At 40.7% G+C, this 12,093-nt stretch overlaps 1 protein-coding gene across 3 annotated transcripts in view; it reads right to left on the bottom strand.

Moving 5' to 3' along the window:
* CROT (Carnitine O-octanoyltransferase) overlaps positions 1 to 12,093 on the bottom strand; it is a 172,290-nt gene that overhangs the window by 75,932 nt on the left and 84,265 nt on the right. For all 3 annotated transcript variants that reach the window (XM_071672036.1, XM_071672038.1, XM_071672037.1), the window contains exon 10: positions 5,461 to 5,574. In XM_071672036.1, the coding sequence (XP_071528137.1) occupies positions 5,461 to 5,574 (114 nt within the window). The remainder of the gene's footprint in view (positions 1 to 5,460; positions 5,575 to 12,093) is intronic.

Below are 12,093 nucleotides of genomic sequence, written 5' to 3' on the forward strand. Positions count from 1 at the left end.
CACATACAATGTGAATGAATGTAGCCTTTTTTTGTCTTTTCCTAGCACTACCTCACTGGAAGGGGGAGGATGCTATTTCATATGTGGTGGAGTGGTAACAGGATTAGAGGAAGGCAGCAAGTATGACTATGAACATGTGTACGTACGTATGTCTGTGAATGTATATGTATGTATACTTTGAAATGTACATGTGTGTATATGTGCGGGTGTGGGCGTTTATGAATATACATGTGTATGTGGGTAGGTTGGGCCATCCCTCATCTGTTTCCTTGCGCTACCTCACTAACGCAGGAGATGGCAATTAAGTATAATAAAAAATAAATATAAATAAATGAAATACACAGCTTTATACTTTATGTAAACATTCTTAAAATATTACTTTTCCCCTAAATAACTTAACTACCTCACTAACGCAGGAGATGGCAATTAAGTATAATAAAAAATAAATATAAATAAATGAAATACACAGCTTTATACTTTATGTAAACATTCTTAAAATATTACTTTTCCCCTAACTTTTTTTCTGTGACTTTATCTTTTCCCAAATTCAGTCCCCCTCCATTCTGGCCAAAGAACTTAAACAACAAAAAGAAAGAACATACATATCAGCACATGTCAATTATCATTATCCAATAAATATCTAATCTTTAATGAGCATATTCATTTGCATGAGTGATTTTTGAGATCTATGGGAAATTTTATTGTGGCTACTGCATACATTATATTTGTGCAGACACATAAAACTGCATATTTCTAAATTAGGAATACCAGTAGAGAGGTTATGTTAGATATCATCAATCTCCAGCTTCACCTGGTCACAATACAAAGAAAAGCAATCTTCACCGAGGCTGTATCATTGTCTATTGATAAAAGGGCGTGCAGCCTTGTCAAAGTACTTTACACTACAAAGGAGCTCCTAGAAAATGGCTCATGGAGTAAAACCAGAAACCATTCAAGAAACAGGTCTTGGGGCAACAATAAATATCTATCTATCTATTCATATCTCTGATACTCATTCCCTCTGAGAATTTTCTCAAGGAGGTGGCCACAGCAAAAGAGTCCCCATGACTGGTGAACTCGTGATGCTTCTTAGCCTTTAGTACCTCACCCTTAACAAAACACTGGCAGACGACAACTATCTAATTTTCCTGATTTTATCAACCAATGCCCAGGATATTTTACCTACTTTACATAAACTGAACTTCATAAATTAAAAGCTCATATTGCAAAGGTTTAACACTTAAACTCAGAGTGACATGCAAAAAGTTGACTCCAATTTGGACAACAGACAAGCTATTGAATTTCTGTTTTCCATTATGAAATGAAATAAACGCATGTAAAGTAAAGGATATGAAGAAAAAAGAGAGACAGACCTCACACACCTTATGTGGCCATGGTAAAATGCTAAAGTCAATGTGTACATCCCCTTAGGAAATGGCAGAGAAATAATGGAAGAGGGTTTTTGAGAGTAAACATCATTCAAATTTTCTGTTACTCATTATAAAATGAAATATATGTAAATGTAAAGAATTCATAAAAAAAATGAGCTAACATATTTCATATGGCTGGAGTATGATGAGATCCCCAAGCAAGTGGTGGAGGACAGGTATTGGAGGGTGTGTTGTCTAAATCTTTTGTTTCCAATTATAAAATGAAGGAAATATATATAAATGTAAAGGATACATAAATAAAATTGGGCGGATCTATTCTATATGGCTGTAGTATAACAGGGAAGTTAAAATGCGAGTATCCCAGGGAAATGGTGGAGGAAGAAGTGCATCACAGTCTGAAAAATAACTGAATCACCAATTAAGTGGCCTGAGTTGGGTGGAAATCAAGGCTACACCTAGTACCATAAGAGTGTTGTAGGACTGGCTTGCAGTTCAAAGCAGCCTATGAATATCAGCACTAAATGTATGACTTCAAACACACTAGGTAATTGTACATGTGCAACCCCCAGTGTGCAAGGAGTAATATATACTATCAGTCTGACATCATCCAACAAAACCCGGTAAGTTTTGCAAGAGAGACTTTTGGATGTTAAAGTGCTGAGAGGTGCAACTGGAGTCCAGGATTGTCTGATCATTATCTTGTGGAGGCGAAGGTGAAGATTTGTAGAGGTTTTCAGAAAAGAAGAGAGAATGTTGGGGTGAAGAGAGTGGTGAGAGTAAGTGAGCTTGGGATGGAGACGTGTGTGAAGAAGTACCAGGAGAGACTGAGTACAGAATGGAAAAAGGCGAGAGCAAAGGACGTAAGGAGAGTGGGGGAGAAATGGGATGTACTTTGAGGAGCAGTGATGGCTTGTGCAAAAGATGCTTGTGGCATGAGAAGAGTGGGAGGTGGGCAGATTAGAAAGGGTAGTGAGTGGTGGGATGAAGTAAGATTATTTGTGGAAGAGTAGAGAGAGGCATTTGGACGATTTTTGCAGGAAATAATGTAAATGACTGGGAGATGTATAAAAAAAAAAGAGGTAGGAGGTCAAGAGAAAGGTGCAAGAGGCGAAAAAGAGGGCAAATGAGAGTTGGGGTGAGAGAGTATCATTAAATTTTAGGGAGAATAAAAAAATATTTTGGAAGGAGGTAAATAAAGTGCATAAGACAAGGAAACAAATGGGAACATCAGTGAAGGGGACTAATGGGGAGGTGATAACAAGTAGTGGTGATGTGAGGAGATGGAGTGAGTATTCTGAAAGTTGGCTGAATAAGTGTGATGACAGAGTGGCAGATATAGGGTGTTTTGGTCGAGGTAGTGTGCAAAGTGAGAGGGTCAGGGAGAATGATTTGATAAACAGAGAAGAGGTAGTAAAAGCTTTGCGGAAGATGAAAGCCGGCAAGGCAGCGGGTTTGGATAGTACTGCAGTGGAATTTATTAAAAAAGGGGGTGACTGTATTGTTGACTGGTTGGTAAGGTTATTTAATGTATGTTTGACTCATGGTGAGGTGCCTGAGGACTGGTGGAATGCTTGCATAGTGCCACTGTACAAAAGCAAAGGGGATAAGAGTGAGTGCTCAAATTACAGAGGTATAAGTTTGTTGAGTATTCCTGGGAAATTATATGGGAGGGTATTGATTGAGAAGGTGAAGGCATGTACAGAGCATCAGATTGGGGAAGAGCAGTGTGGTTTCAGAAGTGGTAGAGGATGTGTGGATCAGGTGTTTGCTTTGAAAAGTGTATGCGAGAAATACTTAAAAATGCAAATGGATTTGTATGTGGCATTCATGGATCTGGAGAAGGCATATGATAAAGTTGATAGAGACGCTCTGTGGTAGGTATTAAGAATATGTGGTGTGGGAGGTAAGTTGTTGGAAGCAGTGAAAAGTTTTTATCGAGGATGTAAGGCATGTGTACGTGTAGGAAGAGAGGAAAGTGATTGGTTTTCAGTGAATGTTGGTTTGCGGCAGGGGTGCATGATGTCTCCAGGGTTGTTTAATTTGTTTATGGACGGGGTTGTTAGGGAGGTGAATGCAAGAGTTTTGGAAAGAGGGGCAAGTATGCAGTCTGTTGTGGATGAGAGAGCTTGGGAAGCAAGTCAGTTGTTGTTTGCTGATGATACAGTGCTGGTGGCTGATTCAGATGAGAAACTGCAGAAGCTGGTGACTGAGTTTGGTAAAGTGTGTGAAAGAAGAAAGCTGAGAGCAAATGTGAATAAGAGTAAGGTTATTAGGTACAGTAGGGTTGAAGGACAAGTCAATTGGGAGGTAAGTTTGAATGGAGAGAAACTGGAGGAAGTGAAGTGTTTTAGATATCTGGGAGTGGATTTGGCAGTGGATGGAACCATGGAAGCGGAAGTGAATCATAGAGTAGGGGAGGGGGCGAAAGTTCTGGGAGCATTGAAAAATGTGTGGAAGTCGAGAACGTTATCTTGGAAAGCAAAAATTGGTATGTTTGAAGGAACAGTGGTTCCAACAATGTTATATGGTTGTGAGGCGTGGGCTATATATAGAGGTGTGTGGAGGAGGGTGGATGTGCTAGAAATGAGATGTTTGAGGACAATATGTGGTGTGAGGTGGTGTGAGGTGGTTTGATCGAGTAAGTAATAAAAGGGTAAGAGAGATGTGTGGTAATAAAAAGAGTGTGGTTGAGAGAGCAGAAGAGGGTGTTTTGAAATGGTTTTGTCACATGGAGAGAATGAGTGAAGAAAGATTGACCAAGAGGATATATGCATCAGAGGTGGAGGGAGTGAGGAGAAGTGGGAGACCAAATTGGAAGTGGAAAGATGGAGTGAAAAAGAGTTTGAGTGATCGGGGCCTGAACATGCAGGAGGGTGAAAGGTATGCAAGGAATAGAGTGAATTGGAACGATGTGGTATACCGGGGCCGACATGCTGTCAATGGATTGAACCAGGGCATGTGAAGCGTCTGGGGTAAACCATGGAAAGTTTTGTGGGGCCTGGATGTGGAAAGGGAGCTGTGGTTTCGGTGCATTATACATGACAGCTAGAGACTGAGTGTGAACGAATGTGGCCTTTGTTGTCTTATCCTACTGTACCTAATAACCTTGTTCTTATTCACATTTACTCTCAGCTTTCTTCTTTCACACACTTTACCAAACTCAGTCACCAGCTTCCGCAGTTTCTCACATGAATCAGCCACCAGCGCTATATCATCAGCAAACAACAACTGACTCACTTCCCAAGTTCTCTCATCCACAACAGACTGCATACTTGCCCTTCTTTCCAAAACTCTTGCATTCACCTCCCTACCAGCCCCATCCATAAACAAATTAAACAACCATTGTGACATCACACACCCCTGCCGCAAACCAACATTCACTGAGAACCAATCACTTTCCTCTCTTCCTACACATACACATGCCTTACATCCTTGATAAAAACTTTTCACTGCTTCTAACAACTTACCTCCCACACCATATATTCTTAATACCTTCCACAGAGCACCTCTATCAACTCTATCATATGCCTTCTCCAGATCCATAAATGCTACATACAAATCCATTTGCTTTTCTAAGTATTTCTCACATACATTTTTCAAAGCAAACACCTGATCCACACATCCTCTACCACTTCTGAAACCACATTGCTCTTCCCCAATCTGATGCTCTGTACATGCCTACACCCTCTCAATCAATACCTCCCAGATAATTTCCCTGGAATACTCAACAAACTTATACCTCTGAAATTTGAGCACTCACTCTTATCCCCTTTGCCTTTGTACAATGGCACTATGCATGCATTCCACCAGTCCTCAGGTACCTCACCATACACCAAATATTCTTTCATCTGTTTCTTTGTGCTACCTCGCTAATGCGGGAGACAGCGACACTGTATAATAAATAGATAAATATTTATTATAATCTAGTAGCACTGTGTTAAATGAAAACTGGCTGTTACTTTATCTGGTATGTTTACTGGAATTAATGCAATTCTAGAGCAAACCATCATTTCTACTGGAAAGTATACAAACAGACCTTCTAACCTTAATCCTACTACAAAGTACTTACCTCATTCCTGTCTTTTGGAGTTGTGTCATCCAAAACAAAGACAAACATGGAGGATTCGATGTGCTCTAAGTTCTTCATGTTGTTAATACTCAAGGATTTCAACCAATCACGATTCTGAAAAAAAATTTCAATCAAGTAATACAGGTAAACTCCATAATTAATGAGCATTCAAATGCCATTATAATGTACACAAAATATCATCCAGGTTCCTGATAAAATAACCAGTCTCTTCATCATAAAAATCATAAAGAATTTACTTCCTAACCTTCTTTCTTTCATTATTCACCAATCTCTACCAATTTCTTTTTCAAGTTCACACTCTTCCATACATTAACATTTCTAAACAGATACATACCCACAGAGTTTCATGCCTCTATTTCAAGGACCTATACCAAGCCTGGTGGTTGTCGAGGTGGCAGTGCACCGTAATTTCTTCCAACTTTTCCAATGACAGCACATTTCTATAAGCTTTTTAGGAAGGACATTGAGTATCTTTTGACTATATTCATTGAGCCAGGCACAATATGATACTGACTTACTTGATGGTGATGATTTCCCTTTGAATCCTGTGGAGAGTGATTTTATGAACACTGGCTCTTCCAGCATTGAAAACTGGCCAAGATGAGGCAAGAGATGTTTCTTGCTAAAGTGGAATAAGAATTCTCAACACCTAAGCGACCATGACAACAATGGACCTGACTGGTGCAGTGGCTAATTTTACACTTTAACATTGTTGATGCAGTGAAGAATTTTATAAAGAATCACACTTATCATAGAAAAAATAAACAAATTATATTTTTCATGCCTGTCCACAATCTCCCATGTCAATGAAGTAGCACCAGGAACAGATGAAGATAAGCAGCACTCAACCAGATCCATTTTCTAAATGTCATTTACAATCCAGTGAAACCTCTATATACCCTGTGTGATGCAGAGGTGACTAAAAGTAGTGGGAGCAGGGGACTGCAAACCCAACCTTTTTTGAATTTCAATTGAAAAAAGGAATGGGACCCAATAGGGAGTATCTATTCTCATTAAATGCTCAGACTGGGATGTCTCAGTGTGTGTGGATGTAACCATAATGAGAAAAAAGAAGAGGTAAGAAGTATGTCTGGGAAAAGAAGCCTAAATGTTCTCACTTAAGTGAAATGAAGCTCAATGGTAAAGGGGAAAAAAATGGTATGGAGATGTTCTAGAAGTAATGTCAGGGTTTGGTGAGAGGACAAGAACTAAGGAAGGAGTAGCACTATTCATGAAGCAGTTGTGAGTGACAGAGTATAAGGAAGTAAATTCTAGATTGATGGGGTAAAACTGAAAGTAGATGAAGAGAGATGGTAATTATTAGTGCTTTATAAACCTGGCCATGAGAAGAAAATTCATGAGGTAAGTGTTCTGGGAGCAGCTGAGTGACTGTGTCAGCAGTTTTGATGTAAGAGATCAGGTATTAGTGATGGGTGATTCTAATACAAATATAAGTAATACGACAGTTGATGGTATAATTGAGGCACATGGGGTATTCAGTCATAACTGGAAATGGTGAACAGCTTGTGGAGTCGTATACTGAAAAAGGACAGGTAACTGGAAACACCTGGTTTAAAAAGAGGATATACACCAGTATAGATATGCGAGTAGAAAAGATGATCAATTAGCATCACTGGATTACTTTTCAATTGACAGGCATGTATATGTGCTGCTGAGAACAGCAAAAGAGGTGGAATGTCCCATCACTATCTTGTAGAAGTGAGGGTCAATATTTGAAAAGGTTTTCAAAAAAGAGGACATGATGTTGATGATAAGAGAGTAGTTAGAGTAAGTGAACTTGGAAAGGAGACTTGTGTTAAGAAATACGTAAAGAGATTGAATGTAGAACAACAAAAGATGAGAATAAATCAAGCAAAGGGAGTGGGTGAGGAATCAGAGGTATTTAGAAAAGAAGGGCTGGCATGGGCAGAGAGTGCATGTGATGTGAAAGATAGGATGTGGGAAGATTAGACAGGGTAGTGAGTGGTGAGATGAAGAAGCAAAGTTGCTAGTGAAAAAGAGAGAACCATTTGGACAGTATTTACAAGGAAGGAGTACAAATGATTGGGAGATGTATAAGAGAAAGCAGCAGAAGGTCAAGAGGATGGTGCAAGAGTTGAAAAAGAGGGCAAATGAGAGTTGAGGTGAGTGAGTACCAGTAAATTTTTGGGAGAATAGCAAGATGCTTTGGAAGGAGGTAAATAATGTCTTAAAGACAAGTGAACACATGGGAACATTAGTCAAGAAGCATAAGGGAAAGTGATAACAGTTAGTGATGAAGTAAGGAAGAGAGGAATGAGAATTTTGAAGGACTGTTAAATGTGGTTGATGATTGAGTGGCATATACATAGTATTTGAGTTGGTGTGGTATGCAAAGCAAGAGAGTTTGGTAGAGAGGTTTGGTTAAGAGAAAATATGGTGAAAGACTTACGGAACATAAAATGTGGCAAGGCAGCCAGGGTGGATGATATATCACCTGAATCTATGTAGTAAGGGATAACTGTGTTACTGATAGATTAGTAAGGATTTTCAGTGAATGTGTGGATCATGGTGAGGTGCCTGAGGAATGGTGGAATGCATGCATAGGGCCACTGTAAGAAGGCAAAGGAGATAAAGATGAGTGTTTAAACTACAGAGGTATAAGTTTGTTGAGTATACTTGGTAAGTTGTATAAGAAGGTACTGATTGAGACGGTGAAGGCATGTCCAGAGCATCAAACTGGGGAGGAGCAGTGTAGTTTTATAAGTGGTAGAGCATGTGCGGATTGGGTGCTTGCTCTGAAGAATGTGTGAGAAATACAAGGAAAAACAGATGGATTTGTGTATGGCATTTATGGATCTGGAGAAGGTATATGATAGAGATGATATAGAGATGCTTTATAGAAGGTCTTAAGAATATATGGAGTGGGAGTTAACCTGCTACAAGCACAGAGGTTTTATCAAGGGTGTAAGGCATATGTACCAGTGGGAAGAGAGGAGAGAAAATGGTTCCCAGTGAAAGTCGATTTGTGGCAGGGGTGTGTAGTGTTACCACGGTTGTTTAATTTGTTTATGGATGGGGTGGTTAGAGAGGTAAATGCAAGTCATGGAGAGTGGGGTGAGTATGCAGAACCAAAGAAGTGAGTCAGTTGTTTGCCGATGATACAGCACTAGTGGCTGATTCAAGTGGGAAACTACAGAAGATAATGACTGAGTTTGGAAAAGAGTGTGAAAGGAAAAAGTTGAGGGTAAATGTCAATAAAAGCAAGGTTATCAGGTTTAGCTGGGTTGAGGGACATGTTAGATAGGATGTAAGTCTGAATGGAGAAAAAAATTGGAGGAAGTGAAGTGTTTCAAATATCTGGGAATGGACTTGGCAGCACGTGGAACCATGGAGGCAGAAGTGTCACAGGGTTAAGGAAGGAGTGAAGGTTCTGGGAATGATGAAAATGTGTGGAGAGAGAGAACATTATCATAGAGGGTAAAAATGGGTGTTTAAAGGAAAAGTAATTCCAAAAATATCATAGAGTTATAAGTTAGAAACTGCAGAAGTTGGTGACAGTTTGGTAAAGTGTGTGAAGGAAGAAAGTTAAGAGTAAATGTGAATAAGAGCAAGGTTATTAGGTACAGTAGGGTTGAGGGTCAAGTCAACTGGGAGGTAAGTTTGAATGGAGAAAAACTGGAGGAAGTAAAGTGTTTTAGATATCTGGGAGTGGATCTGGCAGCGAATGGAACCATGGAAGCGGAAGTGAATCATAGGGTGGGGGAGGGGGCGAAAATCCTGGGAGCCTTGAAGAATGTGTGGAAGTCGAGAACATTATCTCCGAAAGCAAAAATGGGTATGTTTGAAGGAATAGTGGTTCCAACAATGTTGTATGGTTACGAGGCGTGGGCATTAGATAGAGTTGTGCGCAGGAGGGTGGATGTGCTGGAAACTGTGGTTTCAGAAGTGGTAAAGGATGTGTTTGCTTTGAAGAATGTATGTGAGAAATACTTACAAAAACAAATGGATTTGTAAGTAGCATTTATGGATCTGGAGAAGGCATATGATAGTGGATACAGATTCTTTGTGAAAAGTTTCAAGAGTATATGGTGTGGGAGGCAAGTTGCGAAAAGCAGTGAAAAGTTTTATCGAGGATGTAAGGCATGTGTACATGTAGGAAGAGAGGAAAGTGATTGGTTCCCAGTGAGTCGGTCTACGGCAGGGGTGCTTGATGTCTCCATGGATGTTCAATTTGTTTATGGAGGTGGTTGTTAGGGAGGTAAAAGCAAGAGTTTTGGAGAGAGGGGAAAATATGCAGTCTGTTGGGGATGAGAGGGCTTGGGAAGTGAGTCAGTTGTTTGCTGATGATACAGCATTGGTGGCTGATTTGGGTGAGAAACTGCAGAAGCTGGTGATTGAGTTTGGTAAAGTGTGTGAAAGAAGAAAGATGAGAGTAAATGTGAATAAGAGCAAGGTTATTAGGTTTAGTAGGGTTGAGGGACAAGTCAAGTAGGAGGTAAGTTTGAATGGAGAGAAAAACTGGAGGAAGTGAAGTGTTTTAGATATCTGGGAGTGGATTTGGCAGTGGATGGAACCATGGAAGCAGAAGCAAGCCACAGGGTGGGGGAGAGGGCATTGGTTCTGGGAGCGCTGAAGAATGTGTGGAAGGTGGGAACGTTATCTTGGGGAGCAAAAATGGTTATGTTTGAAGGAATAGTGGTTCCAACAATGTTATATGGTTGCTAGGCATGGGCTATAGATAGGGTTGTGTGAAGGAGAGTGGATGTGTTGGAAATGAAATGTTTGAGGACAATACGCAGTGTGAGGTGGCATGATCGAGTAAGTGATGAAAGGGTAAGAGAGATTTGTAGTAACAAAAAGAGTGTGGTTGAGAGAGCAGAAGAGGGTGTATTGAATTGGTTTGGTCAGATGGAGAGAATGAATGAGGAAAGATTGACAAAGAAGATATATGTGTCAGAGGTAGAGGAAACGAGAAGAGGGAGACCAAATTGGAGGTGGAAGGATGGAGTGAAAAAGATTTTGAGCGATTGGGGCCTGAACATACAGGAAGGTGAAAGGCTTGCATGGAATAGTGTGAATTGGAACGATGTGGTATACCAGGGTCGATGTACTGTCAATGGACTGAACCAGATCATGTGAAGCGTCTGGGGTAAACCATGGAAAGTTTTGTGGGGCCTGGATGTGGAAAGGAAGCTGAGGTTTCTGTGTATTACACATGACAGCTAGAGACTGAGCGTGAACGAATGTGGCCTTTGTTGTCTTTTCCTATTGCTACCTCGCACACACATGGGGGGGAGAGGGGGTGCCATTTCATGTGTGGCAGGGTGGCTATGGGGAATGGATGAAGGCAGCTAGTATGAATATGTACATGTGTATATATGCATATGTCTGTGTATGTATATGTATGTATACATTGAAATGTACAAGTATCTATATGTGTGTGCGGGTGTTTATGTATATACATGTGTATGTGGGTGGGTTAGGCCATTCTTTCCTCTGTTTCCTTGTGGGAGACAGCAACTAAAAAGAAAAAAAATATGGGGATAGGAGAGAAAGAATACTTCCCATGTATTCACTGCATATCGTAGAAGGCGATTAAAAGGGGAGGGTGTGGGGAACTGGAGATCCTCCCCTCTCGTTTTTAATTTTCCAAAAGGAGGAGCAGAGAAGGGGGCTAAGTGAGGGTTTCCCTCAAAGGCTCATTCCTCTGTTCTTAATGCTACCTTACCAATGCAGGAGATGGCAAATAGTAGTATGAATATATATATATATATATGTATATATTTATAGTGGTTACAACAATGTTGTATGGTTGCAAGGCGTGGGCTATGGATAGAGTTGTGCGCAGGAGGGTGGATGTGCTGGAAATGAGATGTTTGAGGACAATGTGTGGTGTAAGGTGGTTTGATCGAGTAAGTGATGTATGGGTAAGAAAGATGTGTGGAAACAAAAAGAGCATGGTTGAGAGAGCAGAAGAGGGTGTTTTGAAATGGTTTACGCACATGGAGAGAATGAGTGAGGAAAGATTGACCAAGAGGATATATGTGTCGGAGGTGGAGGGAACGAGGAGAAGTGGGAGACCAAATTGGAGGTGGAAAGATGGAGTGAAAAAGATTTTGAGTGATCGGGGCCTGAACATTCAGGAGGGTGAAAGGCAGGCAAGGAATAAAGTGAATTGGATCGATGTGGTGTACCGGGGTTGACGTGTTGTCAATGGATTGAATCAGGGCATGTGAAGCGTCCGGGGTAAACCATGGAAAGTTCTGTGGGGCCTGGATGTGGAAAGGGAGCTGTGGTTTTGGGCATTATTGCATGACAGCTAGAGACTGAGTGTGAACGAATGGGGCCTTTGTTGTCTTTTCCTAGCGCTCTCGCACACATGAGGGGGGAGGGGGATGTTATTCCATGTGTGGCGAGGTGGCGATGGGAATGAATAAAGGCAGACAGTGTGAATTGTGTGCATGTGTATATATGTATGTGTCTGTGTGTGTATATATGTGTGTACATTGAAATGTAGGAAGAGAGGAAAGTGATTGGTTCTCAGTGAATGTAGGTTTGCGGCAGGGGTGTGTGATGTCTCCATGGTTGTTTAATTTGTTTATGGATGGGGTTGTTAGGGAGATAAATGCA

This window comes from Panulirus ornatus, chromosome 17 (assembly GCF_036320965.1).
Source record: "Panulirus ornatus isolate Po-2019 chromosome 17, ASM3632096v1, whole genome shotgun sequence".
Classification (NCBI taxonomy): Eukaryota; Metazoa; Arthropoda; class Malacostraca; order Decapoda; family Palinuridae; genus Panulirus; species Panulirus ornatus.